Source organism: Gossypium hirsutum, chromosome A08 (genome assembly GCF_007990345.1).
Source record: "Gossypium hirsutum isolate 1008001.06 chromosome A08, Gossypium_hirsutum_v2.1, whole genome shotgun sequence".
NCBI lineage: Eukaryota > Viridiplantae > Streptophyta > Magnoliopsida > Malvales > Malvaceae > Gossypium > Gossypium hirsutum.
In genome coordinates, this window is record NC_053431.1 from 2,211,109 (window position 1) to 2,235,536 (window position 24,428).

At 32.8% G+C, this 24,428-nt stretch overlaps 3 protein-coding genes across 12 annotated transcripts; 2 read left to right on the forward strand and 1 right to left on the reverse strand.

The window, feature by feature from the left end:
• Positions 1–1,228: 1,228 nt before the first annotated feature.
• LOC121204874 (subtilisin-like protease SBT2.5) lies at positions 1,229–7,984 on the forward strand. 4 transcript variants are annotated; one of them, XM_041075596.1, is made up of 12 exons: positions 1,229–1,590; positions 1,780–1,870; positions 2,294–2,493; positions 3,170–3,314; positions 3,453–3,847; positions 4,532–4,627; positions 4,715–4,787; positions 5,370–5,655; positions 5,978–6,303; positions 6,448–6,715; positions 6,804–7,085; positions 7,182–7,984. In XM_041075596.1, the coding sequence occupies exons 3-12, from the start codon at positions 2,315–2,317 to the stop codon at positions 7,586–7,588; spliced, it is 2,457 nt and encodes an 818-aa protein (XP_040931530.1). In that variant the 5' UTR covers positions 1,229–1,590; positions 1,780–1,870; positions 2,294–2,314; the 3' UTR covers positions 7,589–7,984. The 4 variants fall into 4 exon arrangements, with proteins under 4 accessions (XP_040931530.1, XP_040931529.1, XP_040931528.1 ...); XM_041075595.1 differs by having other exon boundaries at positions 1,265–1,707; positions 1,801–1,870; XM_041075594.1 differs by having other exon boundaries at positions 1,265–1,590; positions 1,801–1,870.
• Positions 7,985–9,290: 1,306 nt separating this feature from the next.
• LOC107926292 (pentatricopeptide repeat-containing protein At5g57250, mitochondrial) lies at positions 9,291–14,779 on the forward strand. Of its 6 annotated transcripts, none has more exons than XM_016857113.2 (5): positions 9,291–12,813; positions 12,957–13,118; positions 13,724–13,784; positions 13,866–13,986; positions 14,353–14,779. In XM_016857113.2, exon 1 carries the CDS (start codon positions 9,440–9,442, stop codon positions 12,662–12,664), a length of 3,225 nt encoding a protein of 1,074 aa, XP_016712602.1. In that variant the 5' UTR covers positions 9,291–9,439; the 3' UTR covers positions 12,665–12,813; positions 12,957–13,118; positions 13,724–13,784; positions 13,866–13,986; positions 14,353–14,779. The 6 variants fall into 6 exon arrangements, with proteins under 6 accessions (XP_016712602.1, XP_016712600.1, XP_016712601.1 ...); XM_016857111.2 differs by having other exon boundaries at positions 14,358–14,779; XM_016857112.2 differs by having other exon boundaries at positions 14,363–14,779.
• A 692-nt stretch (positions 14,780–15,471) lies between these two features.
• On the reverse strand, positions 15,472–19,637 carry LOC107926293 (glycosyltransferase BC10). 2 transcript variants are annotated; one of them, XM_016857115.2, is made up of 12 exons: positions 19,558–19,623; positions 19,389–19,435; positions 18,266–18,772; positions 17,649–17,747; positions 17,431–17,531; positions 17,253–17,324; positions 17,061–17,151; positions 16,894–16,974; positions 16,403–16,462; positions 16,207–16,329; positions 16,032–16,070; positions 15,472–15,937 (listed from the first exon to the last, which is right to left on the reverse strand). In XM_016857115.2, exons 3-12 carry the CDS (start codon positions 18,647–18,649, stop codon positions 15,821–15,823), a joined length of 1,167 nt encoding a protein of 388 aa, XP_016712604.1. In that variant the 5' UTR covers positions 18,650–18,772; positions 19,389–19,435; positions 19,558–19,623; the 3' UTR covers positions 15,472–15,820. The 2 variants fall into 2 exon arrangements, with proteins under 2 accessions (XP_016712604.1, XP_016712605.1); XM_016857116.2 differs by lacking the exon at positions 17,253–17,324 and having other exon boundaries at positions 19,389–19,637.
• Between the last annotated feature and the right edge of the window lie 4,791 nt (positions 19,638–24,428).

The following is a 24,428-nucleotide window of genomic DNA, read 5'->3' on the forward strand; positions in this document are numbered from 1 at the left end:
TTACGCCACACATCATAGTTAAGGTTTTTAGACAATCTTTACTCTAAGGTTTTTAGACAATCTTTACTCTTACTCTTATATAAAGAAAGGGATAAAGTAACATTTAGTCCCTAAACTTGATAATTTTTTTAAATTTAGTCTCAAAAATTTGATAATTTTTCTCAATTTAATTTTCGAACTTAGATTATGTAAAGACATGATGACACGACACAATTTAAGATAAAAGTAGGTGCCACATCATCATAGTTTCTTTTACAAATATATCAAGTCTAAAAAATTACAAGAAATTATAAATAATTTAATAGTTTTTATAAAAAAATTTTAGTGAAGACATGATACAATATTAAAGCGCTGTATCATCATACATAAGGGAATTCAAGGATTAAATTTAAAAAATTGTTAATTTCAAAAACTAATGTGGATAAAAATAGATCCTTAGATTAAGATAAAAAATTATCAAGTTTAAAGAACAATAAAAGAAAATGTATAAAAAATCGTTTAAAAATTAGCTTATTTTAAAATTTATTTATAATATAGTATCATTTAAAATTATTAATTGAATTTGTTTATTCAATTAAAAATAAGTTTACTTCTCATATTTGATAATAATGTAACTAAATATGATTTTAATTGATATTTAATTTCACTTAATTTAATTTTTTTATAATATTATTAGTAGGTTGAAATTGATAATATCATAACAATGTCAATTGTTACCATTGAAACGAGTACATGAATTTTTTTTAAACAATTTTAAGTATTTAGATAAAGGGAAATAATTATATGAAATAGTGACGTCCAGTCATCTTTTTTCTAACAATTTTATGTTACATAAGTATTTTTATTTTAAAAAAATTAAAATTAAATTAAAATACTATAATTCAAGATTAAATTACTGATGTGACATAAAACTATTAAAAAAGATATATAATCTATTTATTTAAAAAATAAATTATTATTAAACATATTACTGAATTTCTAAGCCTCTCTGAAAATTACGTCATACTCTAACAAAAAAAACAAATTACTTCAAACTAAAATGGAAGGATTAAATCTAAAAAATCACCATAATAAAGGGACTAAAACCAAATTAAACCTCTATTATTACTTTTACTTTTTTTACGCGTTTAATAAAGTAATATATTAATATTTAAAAAAGGGTCAAAATTATAATTAAAACAATTTTAAGTAATGGTTAAATTGGTATAAATTGTACTACTTAATGATTAAACTTTTTAAAAAGTAAAAAATAGAATATTTATTAAAAAAAAAAAAAACTACCTACCTCACAGACTCACTTAAGCTCTTTTCTTCCTCTCTACTCTCACACACACTGCTAAATAAACCTTTAAAGAACTTTACTTTCTCCATTGCTTAGATCTCCAGTTTTTGTTTCTCTTTTGTGTGTGTGTGTTATTTTCACAGCAATTTTCTCTTATTTTCTTTGAATGAAGGATCTATCTGAACTTATTAAATCTCTGCAAATGTGAATAAACTATATTCTCTCTCTGATCCAATCATTTTTCTCATCTTTTTTTTGGTAAAAATCGTGTTATAAAAGCTTCTTTGATTCGCTCCTTTATTACTTGCGTAAGTCTAAATTTTCCTTTCTTTTCCTTTATTATTTTTTTATTTTTTATTTAATTTTTTCGAGTGATATTGTTATGATCTTCTTCTTTACCACCGAAAATGCTTGTGGAGATTCTGGTATTTCTTTCTTTTTCTTCTTCTTCTTTTTTTTTAGTTCATTTTTGTAATTATTCTTTGTTTGGATCGTAGATAAAAAGGACGTTGACGCAGGTTGACGTGAATGTAACTAAGAAACGTGAGCTTCCGGCGGGATTGGATCGGGTTTTTTAGTGTCTCTTCGGTAATATTTTCGTTTTTTATTTATATTTTTCTTTTTTACTGATTTAAGTACTGTTATTTTTTTCTTATAGAAAATGATAATATAGTTTTTTTTTTTGGTTTTAATGCAATAATATAGTTTATTGAAGTAGCTGAAAAGGGCTAAACTAATTTCAGCTAAATCCAATCTCCACTGAAATAAGTTTATTTTTAGCAGGAAAGATCTATAAGCCAAAGTTAGTTTATTTATTTCATCTCTATAAATGTCGATATCAAATAATCACTTTTACAGTCTTGTTCCTTGCATATAAAACTATAGTTCTTGCCTTTTCAAGAAACAAGAAAATATTTTCATAAAAAAAAAAAACAAAAAAGGTAATTGCTGTTAAATTTGACTTAGAAAAACCCAGCAATTTTCTTGAAATACTGATTTAATATGAAGCAGATCTCTAGTGAAGCGAGAGAAATGAAGGCGTCAGGGCTTGGTTGGGCTGTCCTGTTGGTGCTATTGGGGCTTGTGGTTAATGGAAAAGCTGAGATTTACATAGTGACTGTAGAAGGTGAGCCTATTATTAGCTACAAAGGTGGTGAAAATGGCTTTGAAGCTACCGCTGTAGAGTCAGATGAGAAGCTTGACACTACTAGGTAAATTTCTTAGTATTTCCCATTGTGTTTGTGTGGATGTGTTTATTTATTTATTTATTTTATATATAATTGTTTTCAGATTCTGCTGTGGGGTCTTGGACTTATTTGATTTTTTTTTTGGTTCATATTGGACTTATTTGATATCCTGTTCAGCAATTGTCGTGTTTGAATGATCTATGCACATTTTTGGGCCTAAAATATTACTATGATTTGAGTATTTGACTTAACTATGTTGTATATAGTATTAGTTTATGTTATTTGGATTTAGAAGCAGATAACATCATATATGAATATTTGTTCAAAATGAATATATTTAATTTTTTGATTTTTTTCTCGAATGTTCAAATATGCTAAGAACATAGGTATCTGTACATGAGTAAGTGCTGTGAGTTCCTAGAAAAGACCTTGTAATTCTATGCTTTGAAGTTTGAACCATTATTTTCGAAATTGAGCTAATTTTTACCTTCCTATGCGATTAATGAAACCTCTCATGTAAAACAATAAGGTGGTTCAGTCTACTATTGCAAAGTCTTTTGGTATCTTACGTATTGCCTTGGCATGTATGGTTTTCACTCAAATTTTATGGGCTCACGCAATCTCTTAGTTGATCAAAATGTTCCAATGCTTGCTTGGCTAATAATCCCCTTCCGTTTTTTTTCTTTTGTTATCGTTTCAGTGAATTGGTAACGTCCTATGCTAGTCATCTTGAAAAGAAACATGATATGCTACTTGGTATGCTGTTTGAGCATGGGAGTTACAAGAAACTCTACAGTTATAAACACCTGATAAACGGCTTTTCAGTTCACCTTTCCCCCCAACAGGTGAAATAACTTTTTAGCTGCTACACATACCGTGTTGTTGTATTTGAAATAACTTTTAGCTGAACGAATACCTGCAAAATTTTTTTTGAATCCAGTCTCTCCTTTATCGTTCCTTACACCTTGACAATATATTAGTAGGCAGAAACTCTAAAACGTGCTCCTGGTGTAAAGTCTGTGGAGAGAGACTGGAAGGTGAGGAAACTTACAACACACACTCCACAATTTCTGGGGCTCCCAACTGGTGTATGGCCTGCAGGAGGTGGCTTTGACAGGGCTGGAGAAGACATTGTGATAGGATTTGTAGACTCAGGAATTTATCCACATCATCCAAGCTTTGCAGCCCATCACGATGACCCATATGGACCTGTTCCAAAGTACAGAGGAAAATGCGAAATTGACCCTGATACCAAGAGGGACTTCTGTAATGGCAAGATCATTGGAGCCCAATATTTTGCTGAAGCTGCAAAAGCAGCTGGTGCCTTTAATCCTACTATTGATTTTGCCTCTCCCATGGATGGCGATGGACATGGAAGGTTAGTTGCAATTATTATTTTGCAGTTATTTTCTAAATAGGAAAAAAATATGCCACCTTATCTTTAATAAATATACCTTCAAGAGAGGTCTAACTTTTATATCCTTGCTTCATTACATGAAGGAAAGTCTTAAGGACCTAAATGAGCTCATTCCAGTTTTAAACAAAAAAAGTGAACGTATGAGAATCAGAAGTTGGAATGTGATTGTTTGGCTGAAATATACTGATCAAGGATGTAATAGTTAAATGTTCTACATGCTTGTGTAAGTGCTAATATGCATTTAATATAACATAAAATATAATTATCCCCACTCAAATATATCAACAAAATGTCAGATATAAATCAAACTATTATTTATGTTGTATAATCATATTGACACCATGGTACTTAGACTAATTCGTGATAGTCGGACAGTGACATGTGTCTGGCTCCTCCGACATGGTTATGTTCAATATGTTTAATGAGCATAAAATGGAGTAAGACTACCTCTAATTTTTTGCAGCATTTATGGGTAAAACAAAGTAGCATAAACTTCTCTTTACAGAACTTCTATTCTTCTCACTTTGGAAAAAGTTTAGCATTTGATGGAAGATTTTTATATAAATTTACTGGTATTGAGTTAAAAATTGTATCTGTTATTTCATTCTAACAACCTCCCCTTTTTTGGATGTCACTGTATATCAGTCATACAGCAGCTATTGCCGCTGGGAATAATGGTATTCCTGTTAGATTGCATGGGCATGAATTTGGAAAAGCAAGTGGAATGGCTCCTTGTGCCAGGTAGAGATTGCATAGATTTAAGTTAAAAAGCTGTTTTATTTTCTTTGATATGGGAATTGGCATTTTTCTTTTGTTTTCTTGTTTTAGGATTGCTGTCTACAAGGCAATATACAGGCTTTTTGGAGGGTTTGTCGCAGATGTGGTAGCTGCAATTGACCAGGTGTGCCACGATTTTTAATTGGAATATTTATTTCCATGATTCCTATTTATGTTGATTTAAGATTACTGCTAAGTTCACTTGCCTTCCCATCTGTTTTGAGCTTTAGTTTTTGCTTGGGATACAATTCAACATTATTTATGGGTAGTGTTTTCCTTTTACATCTAACATTTGGGATTCTAGGTAACCAGATAAAGGATCTTCCTTTTGTATATTGTCTTGTATGGCTCTCTCTTGCTAATAATTGAGCCACAGCTTGGATATGTTTTTGTTTAAAGAACACTTCTTTGATGGTTATCTTTGAATTGAAGATGTTGATGACTGACATCCTCCTTTGTCAAGAAAAATGTGAATCTGTTTTGGTTATCTTAAGTTGAAATGTGAACCTGTAAAAAAAAAAAAGCCAGGACAGAAAATATAGAGTAAAATTTGAATTTGCTTGTGATACGCCTGAAAAGAAAAAAAGGAAGAGCTGTTTTTTTGCTATCCATTGATTCTAAAAGTTGCCTATTTTCCAATCAGTTCTACATTCTTCTATGTTATTCTTTTGTCAAAAACTTGTGGTTTGACAATTTTTATGAACAGGCTGTTCATGATGGTGTGGATATTCTCAGTCTCTCTGTGGGACCAAATAGTCCTCCAACAAACACGAAGACCACATTTTTAAATCCTTTTGATGCTACACTTCTTGCAGCTGTCAAAGCTGGTGTTTTTGTAGCACAGGCAGCTGGAAATGGAGGTCCTTTCCCTAAAACTTTGGTTTCTTATAGCCCGTGGATAGCATCTGTTGCAGCTGCAATTGATGATCGTAGATACAAAAACCATCTGAACTTGGGAAATGGAAAAGCTTTAGCTGGACTTGGATTGTCCCGTAAGTTACATCAACTGTGTTTATTTATTTGTCTGGTATGACCCTTTGAGAATGTTTCTTAAGAACAGTAGATGAAAATGGTTTGGTATCTACACAGGAGATGACATGTTTTGTTAATCTGTCAGGATAGGGATTCAGACTTCTTCCTCTTTCTAGTTAATGCTTTTCTTTAGTTGATGCCTTCTTAAGTTGTGGCCAAATGTGCCATTAGTCTCATCGTCAGCATTGTAGCTGATCCTTGCCAATTCCTTGGCTCTTTTAGTATTTTTGGATAAATCTGTGTTCTTTAGAGCTGAATTCTGGAACTTATGGATTATTGCAGCTTCTACTCATCCAAATCAAACCTACACCATGGTTGCTGCTAATGATGTGCTACTAGATTCCTCAGCGACAAAGTTTAGTCCCTCGGACTGCCAAAGGCCAGAAGTTTTAAACAAGAAATTGGTTGAGGGGAACATTCTTCTTTGTGGCTATTCCTTCAACTTTGTTGTTGGTACTGCATCAATTAAGAAAGTCTCTGAAACAGCCAAGGCTCTTGGTGCGGTTGGTTTTGTTCTTGCAGTGGAAAATGTTTCTCCTGGAACCAAGTTTGATCCTGTTCCTGTTGGCATACCCGGAATCCTTATCACGGATGTCCCAAAGACAATGGTAAATCTCCTTGCTCCCATTACCTGTTCTTTTGATATGATAAGCAAAGCTGATAGCTTTCTCACCGGGCCAAAATTTTAACTGTTCTTTTTAACTCAATGATGCTAAATTTTATGATTTGTCTTTCGGAAATCTCTTTTGTAGGATCTTATTGACTACTATAATGTTTCTACACCGAGAGACTGGACTGGACGAGTGAAGAGCTTCAAAGCTATTGGTAGCATCGGGGATGGTTTGATGCCAATTCTCCATAAATCTGCACCAGAGGTTGCACTATTTTCTGCTCGAGGGCCTAACATAAGAGATTTCAGCTTTCAAGATGCAGATCTTCTCAAGCCTGACATTTTGGCACCTGGTTCTCTAATTTGGGCTGCTTGGTCTCCAAATGGAACAGATGAGCCTAATTTCGTTGGTAAAGATGTGCTTGGTTTCTATATTTGTTTCTCTTGTATTCTCAACTAGTGAAAATTTTCAGACCTAATCTTCCTTGTTTTGAGCAGGAGAAGGATTTGCTTTGATATCTGGAACCAGTATGGCTGCACCACATATAGCAGGGATAGCTGCTCTTTTGAAGCAGAAACACCCTCAATGGAGCCCCGCTGCTATAAAATCAGCCTTGATGACTACATCAACAAAGCTCGACCGAGCAGGAAGGCCTCTTCAAGCACAACAGTATTCTGAAACAGAGGCCATGAAACTTGTCCCTGCCACTCCTTTTGATTATGGGAGTGGTCATGTTAATCCGAGAGCTGCTTTGGATCCCGGACTCATCTTTGATGCAGGCATTTTTGCTTTTTGCGTTGGATCTTGGCCTCTTTATTTGTAGCTTTGCGAAATCATTCGGAGTCTTTATTTGCATTCCCCTTGCCTTTTTGTAGGTTATGAGGATTATGTTGGATTCTTGTGCACCACACCTGGTATTGACATTCACGAGATAAAGAAGTACACAAACTCCCCCTGCAATAGCACAATTGGCCGCCCTTCGAATCTCAACACCCCATCAATCACAATCTCTCATCTGGTTGGGACTCAAACCGTTACTCGCACCGTTACAAACGTTGCTGAGGAAGAAACCTACGTCATCACAGCTAGAATGCATCCATCCATTGCCATCGAAACCAGGCCTTCAGCCATGACTTTGAGACCCGGCGCATCAAGAAAGTTCTCAGTCACTCTTACCACTCGATCAGTAACCGGAAGCTACTGCTTCGGAGAGATCACAATGAAAGGCAGCAGAGGGCACAAGGTAACTATACCAGTGGTGGCTATGGGACACTGGCGATAGACTTAATTGGTAAGCAGAACTAGGGAGCATTTTCATCTGCAATTCGTTTTACTACAACCTTACAATTATTCAATCACAACACTGAATTACACGGTCCTCAGTTCATTCAAACATGGATTTCAGATAATATTTTCACGGATCATTATACAATTCAGGATTGTGATTGGTTAATTGTGTTGTAGTAATTGTAGATGAAATGGTCCTCGTACTATTATTCTTTGTAATTTGTGGTAATAAGATATGGGTTTTAGATTATATATATGTCTGAAATATATAGATGTGGAATAGTAGTTTGTAAAGGTAAATGCTATAGCGTGGGGAGACTTGTAGCATCTTCCTTCTATAAGTTTTGCTACTAATTTTCTTTGCTAATTCCATAAAAAAATGCTTCCTTTACTATTTTGTATTATGTTTTGTTGGATTGACAACCAAAATTTCCCTTTTATCTCTTTGAATTTCCTTTTGTTAACCTTGATTAAAGGTCGTGATATTTGTCTAAATCTGAAAATCTGAAAACCTGCTTTGAGAATCTTTGGATAAAAGTGATTTGATGAAAATTCATAATTAATTAATAATATTAACAATTAACTTTTATCAAATCAACTTTCATAAAAAATTGAATATAAAATTAAACAAAAATTCATAATTTAAATTGAGTTTATTCTGTTTACAAAATTATGAAAAATTTAAAAATAGTATTAGTAATTAACTTTTATCAAATCAATCAAAAACTCAAATCAAACATTAAAAAATTAATACCATTACTGTTAGGTATTAAAATAAATAGTTTTTACCAAATACAAGATACCAAATGATGTATTAAGTCATAAAAAATATATATACACATAGGCAAAAAATATAAACACACAAATGTTAAAAAGTTGATGCATTAAGGTTGTGAATTTGAACGTTGTAGATGAGGAAAATAACTAAGCCATTGTTTAAGGGTTTGGCTTGATTTATTTAAGATTTTTCGATGTCTATTAATCATATTGAGCATTGCTGAAGTGATCTTAATAGTCTTTAAAGTGTTGTTCATCGGGTAGCTAATTAGATTCTCAACAATCGAAAGCATTATTTCTAAGAGGGTTTTGTCTTTCGTGCTCTGCCAAAAGTCAACATGCCTTGAACAACTACTCTGAAAGTCTAGTTTACAGAATCGAGAGCGCCTTGACCGTACCTGGGCATACGACAACCCATCAAGTGGTACCATATACCCTACCAAGGGCAAGATGCTCACACTGCCTTGATGGGTGGCTGTATACATACGGTTGAGACGTTCCTGACTCTATAAACTAGGCCTTCAAGGTAGCCACTCATGGCATATTAGCTCTTGACAGAGCACGAGATACTAAACACTCGTTGAGGGACCTTCAATTGTTTGGGTCTAATTAACTACCTGCAGATAACATTTTAAAAATTTCTTTTAAAAGAGCTAACTCTCCCGAACAAGCATCGACTAAATTTGAAATCAAGACTAATCGAACTCCTTCTAAAAGAGAGATAAAAGATCTTCTTGTATTTTTTTAATTTTTTTAAGAGATATTAAACTCGTTATCACTTGATCCGATAAATATTAGTGACTCAGGATTCAATTTAACTTAATATGACAATTGAATTTCAAAAACTAAGAAAGGAAATAAATTTATGATTTTAAATTAAAATTTCACCATTATTTTCATAAACTGGACCGATTGATTTAAGAGTTGATTATTTGGGGTAAAAAAACCGGAGGAAGTAGAAAGAAAATTGCAGAAGCGCAACAATGTCCAGTCCAGAGCATTGAGCAAACTACAAACACCAAACTTCAACAAATCACTTCAAAAAAAAAAGAAAAAAAAGAGGAGAGCCATGTCTTTACCCCCAAGGCTCTCTCGTTTATCATCTTCTTCCCTTCCTAAAACCCCACCTCTTCAAACACTGCTTAAACGCGGCTTCACCCCCACGCTCAAATCCATCAACCAGCTCCTTCTCTTTCTCTCCCACTCCCGAAGATTCAACGCCGTTATCCATCTCTTCTCTCAGCTGGATTCCTACAAAATCAATCCCAATTCCCAAACTCACTCGATCCTCATTTGCTCTCTCCTCAAATTGCACAAATTCGAAGAAGCCGAACATTTGGTGAGTACCCAGATGTCGAAATGTCCCGATTTCCCCAAAACTCGGTTTTGGGATTCTCTAATTCAAGGATTTGGTGTCATCCGAAACAACCCAGAGAAGGGTCTTTTGTTGTTAAAGGATTGCTTGAGTGATTCTGGTACATTGCCTTCTTCTTTTACTTTTTGCTCGTTGATTCATGGTTTTGTATCTCAAGGGAATATGGATAGAGCAATTGAGGTGTTGGAGTTGATGACAGGTGATAATGTTAGATACCCTTTTGATAATTTTGTTTGTAGTTCAGTGATTGTTGGTTTTTGTAAGATTGGGAAACCTGAAGTTGCAGTTCGGTTTTTCGAAAATTGTATGAATTCAGGAGCTTTAAAGCCTAATGTTGTTACTTATACAGCTCTTTTAAGCAGTTTTAATCTGTTGGGTAAATTTGATGAGGGTTGTGAGTTGGTTTATAGTATGAAAAAGGAAGGGCTGGCTTTGGATGCTATTCTTTATAGCTGTTGGATTTTAGGGTATTTTAGAAATGGGTGTTTAATGGAGGCTTTGAGAAAATATAGAGAGATGGTTGAAAGAGGAATAAACCCTGATACTGTGAGCTACACTGTCCTTATTGATGGGTTTTCGAAGGAAGGTAGTGTTGGGAAGGTTGTTGGATTTCTGAAGAAGATGTTGAAAGACGGGGTGATGCCGAATGTGATTACGTATACGGCAATCATGTTAGGTTTCTGTAAGGAAGGGAAATTCGAGAAGGCATTTAGGTTGTTCAAGGAAGTTCAAGATATGGGGATTGAAGTGGATGAGTTTATGTATGCAACGTTGATTGATGGAGCTTGTCGGAAAGGAGATTTTGATTGCGTCTTCCATTTGTTAGATGGAATGGAGAAGAAAGGGATTAAGCCAAGTGTTGTTACTTATAACATAGTCATCAATGGTTTGTGTAAGGTTGGGAGGACATCTGAAGCAGATAATGTATTCAAAGAAGTAGCCGGTGATATTATAACATACAGTACTCTGTTGTATGGTTATACCGAAGAAGGGAATATAAAAGGAATTATTAAGACGAAAGAAAAATTGGAAAAATCTGGTCTTTGTATGGATGTTGTTGCATGTAACATACTTATCAAAGCATTCTTTATGGTTGGTGCATTTGAAGATGCTCGTGCACTCTACCAAGCAATGCCGGAAATGGATTTAAATGCAGATTCGATTACTTATTGCACAATGATTGATGGCTACTGTAAAGTGGGCAGAATAGAGGAGGCACTTGAAGTATTTGATGAGTATAGGGTGTCATTAGTTTCTTCTGTTGCATGCTATAATTGTATAATAAGTGGGCTATGCAAACAGGGAATGGTCGATATGGCCATTCAAGTGATTATTGAACTTGGTGAGAAAGGTTTCATTTTGGACATGGGTATCTCTATGATGTTGATCCGGGCAGCTTTTTCTCAAATGGGTGCAGTGGGAGTTATGAATTTTGTTTACAAACTCGAGAATTTCGGGTCAGACACTTTCAATAGTTTATGTGACGATGCTATCCGTTTCTTGTGCAAAAGAGGTTTTGTTGAAACTGCAACTGAAGTGTACTTCGTGATGAGGAGGAAGGGTTTAATTTTGATGAAAAGTTCGTATAATTTGGTATTAGAAAAGCTTATTTATGGTGGGACAACGTTTCTAGTTGGCCCTTTTCTCAATTTCTTCCTGAAAGACTATGGCCTTGTTGAGCCTATTGTTGGCAAGATTTTGGCACAATACTTGTGTCTTAATAATACGGACATTGCACTACGGTTTCTCAAGAAAATGAAGGAGCAAGTATCAACTGTCAGTTTACCTCCCTCGATTTTGAAAAACATTGTAAAGGAGGGTAGGTTATTGGATGCATATAAACTCGTCTTAGAAGCTAGCGAAAGTTTCGCTGATATGGATGTGGTTGATTACTCATTCCTGGTTCATGCCCTTTGCAAAGAAGGATACCCTAATCAAGCCTTAAATCTGTGTTCTTTTGCCAAAAATAATGGGATTACTCCGAACATTGTAACATACAATTCGGTCATAAATGGCTTGTGTTGTCAGGGGTGTCTTGTTGAAGCACTCCGACTATTTGACTCGTTAGAAAGAATTGGCTTGGTTCCCTCTACAGTTACATATGCAACACTAATTGATAATTTATGTAAGCAAGGTTTACTGCTGGAAGCCAAAAATTTATTCAACGGTATGATTTACAAGGGATGTAAACCGAATATACGTGTATATAATTCATTCATTGACAATTACTGTAAGTTTGGTCAAATGGATGAAGCCTTGAAGCTTCTATCTGATCTTGAGAACAAGAGTGTTAAGCCTGATGAGTTCACTGTTAGTGCTCTGATTTATGGGTACTGTATGAAAGGTGACATGGAAGGTGCTCTTACATTCTATTCCGAGTTCAAAATGAAAAATGTATCTCCTGATTTCTTGGGTTTTATTCATATGGTACGAGGTCTTTGTGCGAAAGGAAGGATGGAAGAGGCAAGGAGTATCTTGAGAGAAATGCTTCAGACAAAATCTGTTGTAGAGCTGATAAATAACATTGATACCAAGATCGAGTCAGAGTCGATAGAAAGTTTTCTTGTATTCTTATGTGACCAAGGAAGTATCCAAGAAGCTCTGGTAGTTCTTAATGAAATCGCATCTATACTTTTTCCTAGTCAAAAGTGGTTCACCGTTCATCAAGAATCTCAAGCACTGAACAATGGTTTGAAGAGTGAAACTCTTTCCGCAGTCTCTACTGTGTCAGCTGGATCCAACAAAATATCCGATTTAGATGGTGCAGCGGAATGCTATGATATTGGAAAAGAGGAATCTCAATTTCGTAGTTTTGACTTTTACTATTCCTTACTTAGTTCACTCTGTTCGAAAGGGGAGCTGCACAAGGCAAATAAAATTATGAATGATATGCTTTCGAGCTTGCAGGGAGATATGTAGTCAAATTACTATTATTTAGTTGCCATGTCTAAAACCTAAAACTTTCTCTGCCCGGGAGATAGGACAAGAAGCAATGTACTTACAGGCTAGCGCTTGTCTGTTTCTGATAAACGATAACCATGCCATTTAAACTTCTTATCTTCCAGAAGGTAACTTTGGTTTCTTCATTATGCAATTCAATTATGACATATTACCCCTTTTCCGCTAGTCTAATTAGTACTTGCCTCTCTACATATAGACACACATGCACTAGCATGTTTTCTGAGATCGAATTTACCATTTTCATGTGCAGGCCTGCCTGTTTCTGGTTAAATTTTTTTTTTGAGATTTTCATACATTTGGAGAGTCCTTGGAGGATCATATCCTCATACTGAAGTTCAGAAATGGGCAAGATGCAGGTGTCAGACATGGGTACTCCAAGAAAAATGAAAAGTCAGAGCAACATAGCCATTAGGTAATGTAAAGTCTATCTACTTTAATTGAAGCAATTAAATAGTTTGGATCCTTTCTTCATGTTAAGCTGTCGGTAATGATATTCATAACTGTAGGTTTCATGTCAATATTGGGGCATATACAAAAATCATATTTGGTGGTAAACATATCATGGAAGTCCTGCACAAGGAGTCAGATTGCATTTTGCTTCCTTCACTCAAAAAATGGGCAAATTAGTCCCTGTACGTTTTATCCAAGAGTAAATTGGTCTTTTTTGTTAAAATTTCATCCCTTTTTAGTGTTAAAAACTGGTGTGGCTAATGAAATAATTAGATAGTTACATTTGGCGTGCCACATGTATCTTATGCTAATATACAGGTACCAGTTTTTAATAGTAAAAATGGATGGAATTTTTATCAGAAGAACCAGTTTATTCTTTGATCTAACGTACAGGGACTAATTTGCTTTTTTTTTTTAGTAAAGTGGGCAAAATGCAATCTAACCCCTAATACAAGGGCCTCCATGGTATTTTTACCATATTACGGTATAAGTATTTGTTAATCGTACTCCGTGCATGTACAAGTTTTATGTTTCTGACTCAATCATTCATGTTCTTGTTTATTACAGCCGGGGTTGGATGGCAGAAATTGCATTGCTGATGCACATTACATGCTGGCCATTTTTCCAGGTGAGAACCATACTTTGGACTCTTGTTTCCTTCTGTTCACATTAACTTCTCATAATGTTGTTTTCATTTGTATGTCCTCAGAAGGTTGATCTTGGTGATATTGCAAACCGGTCAGTAACACTTGTTGACTGGTCTGCAAGAAAGCGGTGTTGAGAATCATCTGGCTTGGGATGTTACTGATGAGCTTCTAAAGGATATCATGGTACATGTGCTTATAACTTATCTTTTAAGCAATCCCATTGTGATAATTACTTGCCACTCTTGATGCTAATGAGTGCGAGGTAGTAAGGTCATTAAGAAACGTACCTTTGGTCTTTTGCACAAACATAGGAAAATGGCAACACTTAACAACTTACTACCTTAACGATATGCTTTAGAATTTGCGGTTCCTTTGTATGATAGATGAATTCTGGCATGGTTTGTCATCTTGGAATACCATAGTAATACGATGATCCATGCAATAAGTGATGAAAACTTGTACATTTCAAACACTTTCTCTTGCACATTTATGAGTCAGTAAAATTACTAGATTCTTGACCCTTTTTGTTGTGTTCTTTTTTTCATTGAGCGAAGAGCAGGTGCAACTTGCCTAAAGAACGGTATCAAACAACCATTTTACCTATTTTGCAAGGAAATTCTACCCAGAAACCCTACATAAATTGATGATGCTCCTCGTCTCTGACTGCGAATTCTTTGGACGGAGTAGAGCAAAACTGCAGGTTAGCAAGTTGTTGGTGGTGTGTCCTAGACGGGTAATTTATTGTCCAACCACCCCTCACATCTTTTCCATTGATACATATTCTATATCCATATACATACACATACATGTATGTGCGTGTACTAACATGTGTTTGAAGGAATTTTTGGAGATTCATAAACAAGAGTGAACTGGTGCACTATACTATTTTTTTTAGTGAGTTGGTATCATACGTTCATCATCTCTTAACCCAAATGTGAAATTATTGAAAAGGAAAATACAAAATAATTTGAAGGTATTTTTGTTCTTTTTATTTTTATATAAAATCTCTCTCTCTCTCTCTCTATATATATATATTTGTGGTTGACCTTTAATTGGTCAAAGGTTCAAACCATGTTGTTGTGGTTAAATAATTATTTTAAAAGATTTTATATAAACTATTTGAAACTTATCGTAATAATATTTGTTGTTCGTTTAGATAGAGTTTTTTAGGCACTTTAGAAAGCCAAATAATCAACTACTCTCTCTCAATTTTAATTATTTAATTAAATAAAACTACTTTAAAAAAATGAATTTGTATTGCAATTTCAATTCAAGCTATAAAATACTGTAGACACCTATAAATAAATACTATAACTTATACCAAAGAATTATGATTCAATACAAAACCAATTCAATCAATAAATTCCGAAAAAAAAAACATAATCAAACAAGAACACTTATGTTACTCGATTCAATTAATAAATTTCGAAGAAAAACATGATCGAACAAGAATACTTATATTACTCTGATTTGGGTGTGAAAGTTGGATATGGCTATATATCGGACAAAAGTATGATAAACTTTTTCTAAATTTTGTCCATGTATTTGAAGGATAAAAGGTCATGTCCTTATAATATAACAATACCTTAAAAACAATGAAGAATCAAAGTCACATCACTCAACAGTGCGAACTCGTAAATGGCAAATAAAATATGCATCTTGCATGGATTTAAAAGTTAAGCCTTTATATTTCTAGAAAAGGGTGCCCCAGTCATGTTTTGCAACTTTTACAGAAGAAGAAAAAACAAGAGTTTCCCCCATGTTCTTTCTCATATATGATCAATGGCACAAAATGTGGGAGAAAATGGACAATAAATTACCTGTCCGGAAGGACGCAACCCTACCAAACTCGTTGCCCTCCGGCCTTGTTCGATTGTCATCCTCGTTGTTCTCTTCCTGTTACCCTTGCACTCAAGAATTGTGTGATTGCAAAACAAGCCATTTACAAATGTATAAACCTCTACGTAAAAACGAGATGGAACGAAGAAAATATGACCGATCCCACCAAAGTATTCAGTCAAAAATTGAGGAGTGTCACCAATTTATCTAAGGTTTCTGGATAGAATTTCCTTGCAAATAGGTAACATGGTCGTCTGGTACCGTTCCATATACAAGGTTGTAGCAGCTCTTCGCCCTACAAAAAGGACGGTCAAACGTAAAACTATATTCGGAATCTAGTAACTATACAAACTCCTAAAAGCATGGGAAAATATATGCGGAATGTATACCCCAGCGTTACTTGTTATATGGGTGGTCATGTCAATCGACTGCAAAAAGAATAAAATAAAAACCGTCAGAATCTTAGTTCATAATTCTGGATAGTTCATCATCATACAGAGGAACCACACGTTTGTAGTGTATTTGTTAAACAAGAAGGTCTTATTATAAGTTAATAGAGTGTACCGTAAAATTCCTTAGAAGATCATATGTAACATCCTGTGCCCTGTATGATTTAGGGTGCCATTTTCTCTCAGACCAGTCAACGCGCGTTACTGACCAGTTTGCGATGCCACCGGGGTCAACCAACTGATAAAAGGAACAAGCGTTAGAAGAAGCTAAAGTGAAATGTATGAAACATGATGCAGAGTATGATTCTTACATTGAAAAAGGTTGGGAGGTAATGCTCGTCGGCAATGCAGTTTTTGCCATCCGCAAATGGCTGTTATAATCAAGAACGTGAATGACTGAATGTCAGCAACATAAACTTAGGCACAAATTCTATCATTTTGTGCCCTTGTTAAAGCTAGAAATACTATCTTAGTGCTAATGCTAATAGTTAAGCTAGAAAATGACGGAAATAAACATCAATAAGGATAGTTGAGACCAGTCTAACAGACAATAGTAAGGATACGTAATGCTTTCGATAAACAGCAATTGTTAAGAGCTACTTTTGGCATCATGTACCAAAAGAAGTTACACTTAGGCCACCTAAAATTAATTCTTCTTATGTTTCAACATTATAGTCGAAATGGTGAATACAAAGAATAATCATTAAAATTGGAATAAATAAAAGTGAACCAACGCTCTCATCAATGAATGCAAGGCTGCTGTAAATTCGAAACGAGAACAGAATACTTTAATAAAATTTACCCTGCAGTAATCCCGAAACCTTGAATAGTAAAGACTGTCAGCCATGACTAGCAGAGCATGCTGCCGCCTCATTGTGAACCACTGCATAAAATTCAATGATTTAAACTTGCTACAACAAGACACTGTATAAGTTCATAAGAGACTTTATAATATCAATTAACACATACCTGTGCACCCTTTCTGAAGTCTTTCTCTTCTACTTCAGGTAACATGCGTGTTGAATACCTGCCATTTCCATGAGGTCCAGGATCCACAAAGCTGGCAAACAAAGTGGGTGGGATAAATTTCAAACAAGGGAAATGGTGCAACAAAGTCCATTATGCGTACGTGTATGTGTAATACTCTCAGATTCTACTCACCAGTCAATGAAACTCATATTAGCATGCATTAGATAATTGTAGACGTAATCAAAATTATGCAATGGAATACAACTGCAATGTCACCATCAATACTTCAGATTTGGTAAAAGTACAAGTAAATATATATATGTATATTTTGGGAGGGGCGGGGGTGTTAATGACACGAACTATATTTTACCTGTCAGAGAGTAAAACAAAATGTTGGTTATCAGGATCTTTTAGAGCATATGCCAATAATCGTCTCTCTGCATCAACCATAGAAAATGCTCCCCATGTAACCTGCAAATTCAGTGTCAATAAATAAATCAATAGAAAAACTAACCGTACAATAATTGTTGAAGTAGTCATATATCAGATAGCAAAGCTCAACCACAAAATTTGATCTAAGAAACATACCGGAGAACTGTGAATTTCCCGGTTAAGGAAGTAAGGGCTCACATGCACTGGTTTTTCTTTTGATGCATGGATATAAACAGAAAATCTTCCCTCATTACCCTGCCAAGAAAATTGAGCAAACCTTTTTATCAGGATACATGGTTATTATAATTCAAAAACCAAAAATGCAGAAAAAGATATACAAAGTTATTAGAATTCCTTTCTGCAAGAATTCAACAGAAACAATACAGACTGAGCAGACAGTCGATATAACCAAAAGGCATTGATACAGACATCCTGAATCATACAAAGCAGGGGAATTGCCTTGTCCTCCACCCTAGCAATTATATCAATTCACAATAAGCCAGATTGATTTCACTAATACCTTCGCCATACACATTAACATATTTGCATTGGCAATCAACAAAGGAAATGTTCTTTACTAAAATGAAATACATATGGCTCTCATTCATATTAGGCAATTCCTGGACACAAAAACTAGTAAAATGACCAACCTGAATTTAAGGATAATAACCATGAGATTTAATGGAATAAAAAATAAAGTCCATGAAGAATATGAAGACATTAGATCACGGAAGGGAAAAATGAACTAGCAACAACAACCAAAAAAAACTTACACGGAAGAACATATCCCAAAGCTTCTCAAATGGCAATGAACCTGGAGTTAAGAACATGAATGCAATTTTAGGATTTTTGGATTCGACAGGAGGTGTATCCAAAATATCCCTAACCACAACCCGTGAAATAATCTCCTCATCAGTTAATTCCCTTTTAGGAGGAGGAAGCCAATCAGTAAGGACCTTGCAACCTCTAGAAGAAAATACATAACATGCAACATCGCTGTTCGGTGGATAGATGTAAGCACAAACTAGAAAAAGGCTGACAAAAGAAACCATTAAAATAATCCATATTGGCCTCTTCAAAGGAGAGCGATGGCGAGATCCAGGCAAGATCTTAGTATCACCCATGCTACCTAATCGCCACTCCTTAGCTACCTTCATCTAGTATAAACAAAAGAGCTCTATATTCATGTGTTTCTCCTTTGTTTCAGTTTCCTCCTCAAGGTAATCAATCAGTATCCAACAACCAACCCCAGATTCTTCAATGGATCAATGTAATGTGATCTGTAAAAAGAAACCATAGGTGAAAAAGAGTTACAATACTTACTTTGTAACACAAGTATCCATCATATCTGAAAAACAGAACTTAATTAAAAGGGTACACTTAGATACCAAGATAAACCTGATCAATCCCTTAAGCTTAAAGCTACATATAGGTAAAAAAAAAAAAGTTAAAAAGAAGAGTAAATTCAAGCAAACGCTCTATACTTCAAAATAAATACAACCAGTATACAAAATTTACCTACTTTTTTTCCGTTTTCTCTGTGCAATTTAAAAGGCTCAAAAGCAAACACTATTTTTCAACATGTGCGAAAGAAAGAAACGTAAAGATTTGTTTCCCTAACTATTAAAACCAAACACAGCAGCAGCATCTTTCAATCACTTCCATTAAAAAGTTTGACAACAAAAAAAAGTCAACTCAAATCAAAGACCTCGTTGATCTAACCTATCTAGACTATAAGACTCGTTCAAATCCAACAAAAAAACACTTGATCATTCAATTCCTCTCCATAGTTCATAACAATCATAAAATAACATAACCAATCAATCAATTCAACAATGAATGAATCAAACAATGGTCATTTATTTTTTAAAAAAATGATAGAAGCAGCAAAGTTACCTCCGCAATGGTGCTCATCGAAGAAAACGGAAGCGATCTTCAAATCTCTGGATTTGAAAGATCCAAAAAAAAAAAAAATGGCAATGAAGATCTAATGGAAGCCAAAAGCATGAAACGATGAACAAATATAAATAAATAAATTTGTATATTAAAAAGAACAATTATTTACTTCAATAATTTAAACAAATTTTCGACGTGTTTATAACTGAATTCTTTGTTTTTTGATTTGTTTTTGTTTGTGAAAGAATGGAGAAGGAGAGGGACAGAGCTGGCGGGTTGGTAATATAGTATTTTAGCTAATTTCCAAACAGCCGGCGATTTAGTTTAATAATTGGTTAAAATATGTCATAAGTCCCTTTACTCTTCATAAATTTAGAATCGGGTCTTTATACTTTTATTTTTAGGAAGGCATAATGTTTAATTTAGCTCTTATGTTTACACATTTTGTCAATTTAACCATTTTTTAAAGCTAAATTTGGCCCTTAACTTTTTAAAAAGAGTCTATTTAAAATATAAACCTTTTGAAAAAGAGTCGAAATGATATTCTTTAACGAGAATATTAACTAAAATGTTAAAAATTTAAACACAACAACTTGCATGACAGTCCACGAGTACTTCGTGCTAGTTTTTTTGAATTTTATAAACTTTTTATATATTTTTTATTTTGATTTTGATTTTTTTATCTTTATAATTTTTTATTTATTTTTGATGAGACATATAAGACAAATGATGTTATGTTAGCATGACCTACATATGGATTGCCATACAAGTTGTCAAGCTAACATCGTTAAAAATTAATGTTTTAATCACCATTTCCATTAAAAAAATTCAATTTGACTCTTTTTTGAAAGGTTAAGGATCAAATTTAGCTAAAAAAAAAAGAAGAGTAAAAGTCAAAACAACAAAAAATGTAAATGTTGAAGGTTAAATTTATCATTATGCCTTTCAAGATTTTAGTTTATTTTTTATATTTCAAAATTCTGGTACAACTATTAACATTATTAATTTTTTTAGGTTAAATTTGTTAGTGTGACATTTCAAAATATGTCATAAGTCTCCGTAATTTTTGAAAATTTAGAATTGAGCCCATGTACTTTTATTTTCAGGAATTTAGAGGTATAGAGATTAAATTCTAAAATTTTAAAAGGTATAGGGATTTTTGGAAAATTTTAACCAAAACAAAAATATGCAGCATGCTTCTATTCGAGAATCAAATTGTTTAAAATATCTAATCGCGTTGTAAGCGCGTGTAACTCACTTTGCCTTTCTCAATTAACTGTCTTCGTTTAGGGGTTAATTACTGTTTTCCGACACGTTTTTTTAATTTAATTATTTATCCGTTTGGTATAAAGGAAATAAATTTATAAAAAAAATGTTCTCCTATGAGATTTTTAGTATATGATTTTTTTAACTCACTTATTTAAAATATATTATAAAATATATAATTAAAATAATAAAAATAATATATTTTTTTAAATAATTAAAAACATTAAATCAATCAGTTTCATATATAAAATTTAATAATTGATAATCGATGAATATAACTAGATAAATAGAATTTACAATTAACTTAACTACCAAAGCCATCTAAACCGAAATTGATATAACGAAATTGGTCTGTTAAGTCGGATATTTTATGTTATGGATCTGGTACCATTTAAATTTGAATAATTTAATTACTATTTATAACAGATTCAGAGTAGATATAAATATTAGATATTTATTATATAAATTCACTCACATTTTTGAATTTAGATCAAATATTTGAATCCATTATTTTCTTTATTTTAAAAAAATTAAATATTTTTTAACTTATTACAGTTTAGACGAGTTTCAACCGGTACAATGTTAAAATTAAATAATATTTAAAAAAATTAAATAAAATAATTATTTTTAAAAATTAGAAATAGTAATAATGTTAATATTGCTATAATTATGGAAATTAAATATAGTGATATTATACTTACAAGGATGTTTAACCTTTAAGCTTAAGATTGGTATTTCAAGTCCCTTACACGCATGCTCTATAATTAATATTACACATAATACTAATATACCTCTCATCGTTGTAAATTGTACATGGTTTTTCGCGGAAGCTAGGGACAAAACCCCGACACAGTAACAATTTCTTTTGTTGTTAGAGGACAAGTCGACTACTCAATAAATGATACTTCAAAAATTGCTTCTGAAAGAGTTGATCTCTTCAAAAAGTACGAATTCAATATATGCATTAATATTTGGGATATTTGTCAAAACTAAACGTGAATTTTGATCAAAAGTGAAATCTCATGCATATGAAAATTTTATATATGAAATTTTGATTTGAATCAAAATAAAAGTTTTGTGTATGCATATGAACCGTAATTCAAGTTTTATGTATATAATTATATCAAATCAAAATTCATGTATTAAATTACACATTTAACCAAAGTTCATGTATAAATTTGACATTTATCTTTTACCATTTTTCCTACATAAAACTTTAGAAAGTAGGTTCGATATGGGGATTAAATTAACCACTAAAATGATTTTTTTTTCTTGAGTGGATCAAGTAAAATTAAAATTAAGTAATAGGACAATATTTTAAAGGGTTAATATATAGTTTACCCCATGAAGTTGTCTAAAAGTATTTAGTTCGTACTTGAATTTTTTTCTATCTAGTTAGTACTTGAACTTGTATTTCGTCGCACACATTGTCCTAATTTGTTAACAATGTTAATTTTTTAAGTGTTAAAATGTAGTTTACCCCCTAAACTTATCCAAAAGTACCTAGTTGGTACCTGAATTGTCTAAACAAATACGTAGTTGGCACCTGAACTTGTCTAAAAAAATTGTACTCTTTTAAATTAATTTATATTTTTTAGCAAAAAAATTAATTTATATTTTTAAAATATTTTAAAAAAATTAATTTGTCTGCCACATGTCATATTGAGAGGCTTCCACGTGCCACTATAAGATTAGTTATCAGTGCCACGTTAATATAAATTAACGGTGTTAGTGCATAAATACCTACTTGGGTAACATAATACAAGTTCAAATACGAACTAAATATAAAAAAAAATTAGATGCTAACTAGATACTTTTAAACAAATTCAAGGAGCAAACTGTATATTAACCCTATTTTAGACTTTGGTTTCTCTACCAAGATGCCAAAACTAAACCAACATCACAATCATCATGCCCACTAATTACTTTTAAAAATAATTATAAAATTATAAAAAGACTTAATATATAGTTTGGTATCTGAGTTTAACACTTTTTCTAATGCAGTACTCATATTGTTTTTGATTGATTGAAATGTCATATCAAAGAACAATATCTGATAAAAATTTTGTTCATTTTTACTGTTAAAAGATGTTTCCTATAAGTTAGCATGATGTACAAGTGGCACATCACATGTAACTATCTGGTTATTCTGTCTGCCATAACAGTTTTTAACAATAGAAAAAGATGATATTTTTAAAAAAAGGAGACCAATTTACCTTTTTTTTTAGTAAAGAGCGTAAAATACAATTTGTCTCTTAGTATAGGGGTATCCATTGTAATTTTACTTGATAAAACTATCGAGATTTATTAAATGAGGCGATAAAAAATTTAATGTTAATTTATCTAATGTTTTAAATTTGAGTCTCGTGGATAGAGAATATAATATTGAAATTTTTTTACTCTTGCTCAAGAGTTCAGTCCAACTCGAATTTTAATTTATCCGGAATTCAATGTAGCTAGAATTTTAGACAAAAAAAATAAAAACTTTTAATAATATTAAAAAATAGTGAGATGAACGTACGCACGCGAGGCCAAAGCGCGTGAAACAGTCTTTCCCCCAGGCTCCAACATGTTTGTTGCTCTTAGAATCGAAGTATGTACGACAATTACGAGGCTTTGAAGTTTAAACGTGTCATTGGTCGTTGCCTTGAAGGAATGAAACGACAAATATACCCTTCATCTTTACTTGTTTGGTGCGTCTTATACAAATAAGGTTTGGTAGGCATTTTAGGTAACTTATTTTTTAAATATATATAGATTCAAGATCTTTCAATATTCGGTAATCATATCAAATTGTATCGAACTCTGAGTGGAGCCAAGTCAGGATCTTTAAGTCGGGGGCAAAGCTCTTCCAATGTTGTTTTCTTTATCCATCAAATTTAAACATAAAATTTTTCTCTACTATTCAATTCGAAACATAATTTTAATAACGCAAATTATCATAATTGCATGCTCGTTAGAAATGTATTCAATAAATAATTAAAGACACGATAAAATATAATATAATATAGAAAACAAAAAGTATAGTATGATAATAAATTTAGCTCTTAACATTTATCTCTTTTGGTATTTCGATTTTAATTTTTTTATTACTTTAACTTTCAACATGTAAAATTTAGTCAAAATATTTTTTTACGAAAGTTTTGACCAGAAGGTTAAGTTTTTACATTAATCTACCGTTAAAATTATAACAATTCAATCAATTTTTTTATAAAAGGAAATAATTTGACTAAATTTTAAAAATTAAAAGTTAAGGCTAAAATGAAATTTAATAAACAAATGTTAAAATTAAAATAATTTTATTATGCGAATTATTGATATGTTAAAATTTGGGTAAATTATAAAAAATAATCACTTTTGTTTACCTCAAATTACATTTTAGTCACTTATGTTTGAAATGCTACGTTTTAATCACTTACATTATCGTTTTATTACGAAGTGATCACTCTACCGTTAAGCTCCGTTACCTCCCTAACGACGGTCCTACGTGGCAATTCAAATGGGTTTAAAATGCCAACTTGGATGTCCTACATGACAATCTAAATTAAATTTGTTTAATTAAAAATCTATTTTCATTCCAGTAACTGGACATCTAAGTTGGCATTTAAAACCCATTTGGACTGTCAAGTAAGACTACAATTAGGGAGATAACAGAGTTTAACGGTAAAATAACCACTTCGTAACAAAACGATAACATAAGAGACTAAAACATAATATTTCAAATATAAGTGACTAAAATGTAATTTGAGACAAATAAAAGTGACTATTTTTAAA